Source organism: Nothoprocta perdicaria, unplaced genomic scaffold, assembly GCF_003342845.1.
Source record: "Nothoprocta perdicaria isolate Ctin4 unplaced genomic scaffold, notPer1 scaffold_405, whole genome shotgun sequence".
NCBI classification, from domain to species: domain Eukaryota; kingdom Metazoa; phylum Chordata; class Aves; order Tinamiformes; family Tinamidae; genus Nothoprocta; species Nothoprocta perdicaria.
In genome coordinates this window covers 46885-48632 of record NW_020455650.1, presented here as the reverse complement: position 1 = coordinate 48632, position 1748 = coordinate 46885, and the positions used below count along the sequence as shown (strand labels likewise).

At 72.2% G+C, this 1748-nt stretch overlaps 2 protein-coding genes across 2 annotated transcripts in view; one reads left to right on the top strand and one right to left on the bottom strand.

The window, feature by feature from the left end:
• Positions 1–1210, bottom strand: part of TMEM132A (transmembrane protein 132A) — a 4933-nt gene extending 3723 nt beyond the window's left edge. Inside the window, exons 1-4 of the mRNA XM_026045630.1 lie at positions 1193–1210; positions 445–738; positions 149–367; positions 15–83 (exon numbers count right to left, since the gene is read on the bottom strand). Coding sequence (XP_025901415.1) covers positions 15–83; positions 149–367; positions 445–738; positions 1193–1210 — 600 coding nt within the window. The remainder of the gene's footprint in view (positions 1–14; positions 84–148; positions 368–444; positions 739–1192) is intronic.
• Positions 1211–1523: 313 nt separating this feature from the next.
• Positions 1524–1748, top strand: part of PRPF19 (pre-mRNA processing factor 19) — a 9341-nt gene continuing 9116 nt past the window's right edge. Inside the window, exon 1 of the mRNA XM_026045629.1 lies at positions 1524–1589. Within this exon, the coding sequence (XP_025901414.1) occupies positions 1524–1589 (66 nt within the window). The remainder of the gene's footprint in view (positions 1590–1748) is intronic.

Genomic DNA, 1748 nt, shown 5'->3' with positions numbered 1-1748 from the left:
TAGTAGAGCTCCGCCGGCTCGGCGGGCTCCGAGAACCAGGCCGGGGGCATCTCCAGCTCCACCACGCAGACGCCCAGCGGTGCCTGCAAGGGGGAGCGGGCTGAGCGGCGCCAGCGCCCGGCCCGAGCCCGCGGGAGCCGGCGCTCACCTGCATGCGGCAGCTCCCGTGGACGGCCCGGCCCCGGTGCTGCACGTGCAGGGCGACGCAGGGCAGCTCCCGCGCGCCCGGCAGCCAGTCGGGGCCCTGCAGGTGGAAGAGCACGCGGGCGAAGGGCTGGCTGGGCGACGCGGCGCTCTCGACGGGCACGGCGCGGACGGACCAGCCCGGGGACACGTCCTGCCCGAGGGGGCTCTCCGCCGGCGCTGCCTGCAAGGACACAGGGGTCCGCGCGGGGGTCCCGGCTGGCTCGGGCCCCTCGGGGTGCGGGCTGCGGCCGGGGCTACCTGGCGGGCGCTGAAGGGCGCGTAGGTGGCCTGCACGCGGGGCCGCGCCGCGGCGCCGTGCCGCAGCAGCAGGTAGCTCTCGGAGCGGGCGCGCAGCGACGCGTTGGCCGGCAGGTCCCGGTCCGCCCGCTGCAGCCGGTAGTACTCGGGCACGTCGAGCAGCTCCAGCTCCGCGGGCAGGTAGACGGGGTCAAGGGGGTCCACGTTGCCGCTCGCTGCGGGGACAGCGGCACCGTCCCCTTCTGGCAGCGTCTCCCTGCCCGTCTCCCCGTCCCAGCTCCCCCCAGAGCCACACTGCCCGCAGAAGGGGGGCAATAGGAGAGCGCCGAGGGGCTGCTCTTTCCCGCCACGTGCCCTGTTTTTCCTCCCAAGCTGCTGGGCAGCCCCGTGTGCGTGCATAGAGCACACAGCTCCTGCTCCGGCTGGTGGCTCGCAGGGCCAGGGCACGAGGCAGGGCCACGAGTCCCCCGGGATGGGTGAGGGAAGGGACCTGCTTGCACCCACATGTGGGGGAGCATTGCTGGGGGGCCCAGATGAAGGAGAGGGACAGAGGTCCCCCMGTGGCAGACCCAGGCACAGGGCATCTGGATCCCAGGGATTCTAGAGCGCACCCGGCAGATCCCATCCAGATCCCAGGGATTCCTGCGTGCACAGACAGATCCCACTGGGACTGCAGGGAAAGGGCTTCCCACGCGCACAGTTCCCTGGTTCCCTGCATGCCAGGGGGGGCAGCTCCCCGCCAGCTCACAGGGGATCCCATGCACATGCCGCGGGAAGGAGGACGCCCAGGTCAGATCCAAGGGTATCCCATGGGCATGGGGAGCTGGGGGAGCAGGTCGCAGCTGGATCACAAGTTCCCATGTGCATGGGAACTCCTAAGCAGATCCCGGAGATGCCCATGCACACAGGGGCAGATCCCACGCAGATCATGGGGGGACCCCCCGCGCACCCCAAAGAGATCTCACACAGGGGACTCCCGTGCACACCGACGGGAGGGAGCAGATCCCCTTTGGATCACCGGGGATCTCCTGCACATGCGGGGCGGGAGAGCAGACCCACTCCGGAGCGGAGAGGATCCCATGTGCACGGGAAGCAGCGCAGACGTGCTCCGGATCCCGGCGGATCCGGATCCCGGCGGATCCCGCGTGCGTGGGAGCGAGGGCGGATTCCCCGGGATCGGGGGCGATGCCACGCGCCCGGCTGGGCGGGCGGGATCCCCCGGGATCCCCGGGGAAGGGGAGCGCCTCGGAGGGGGCGCGGAGCGCCGCGATCGCGGCTGCCGGTCCCGCTCCGCTCGCGGCTCC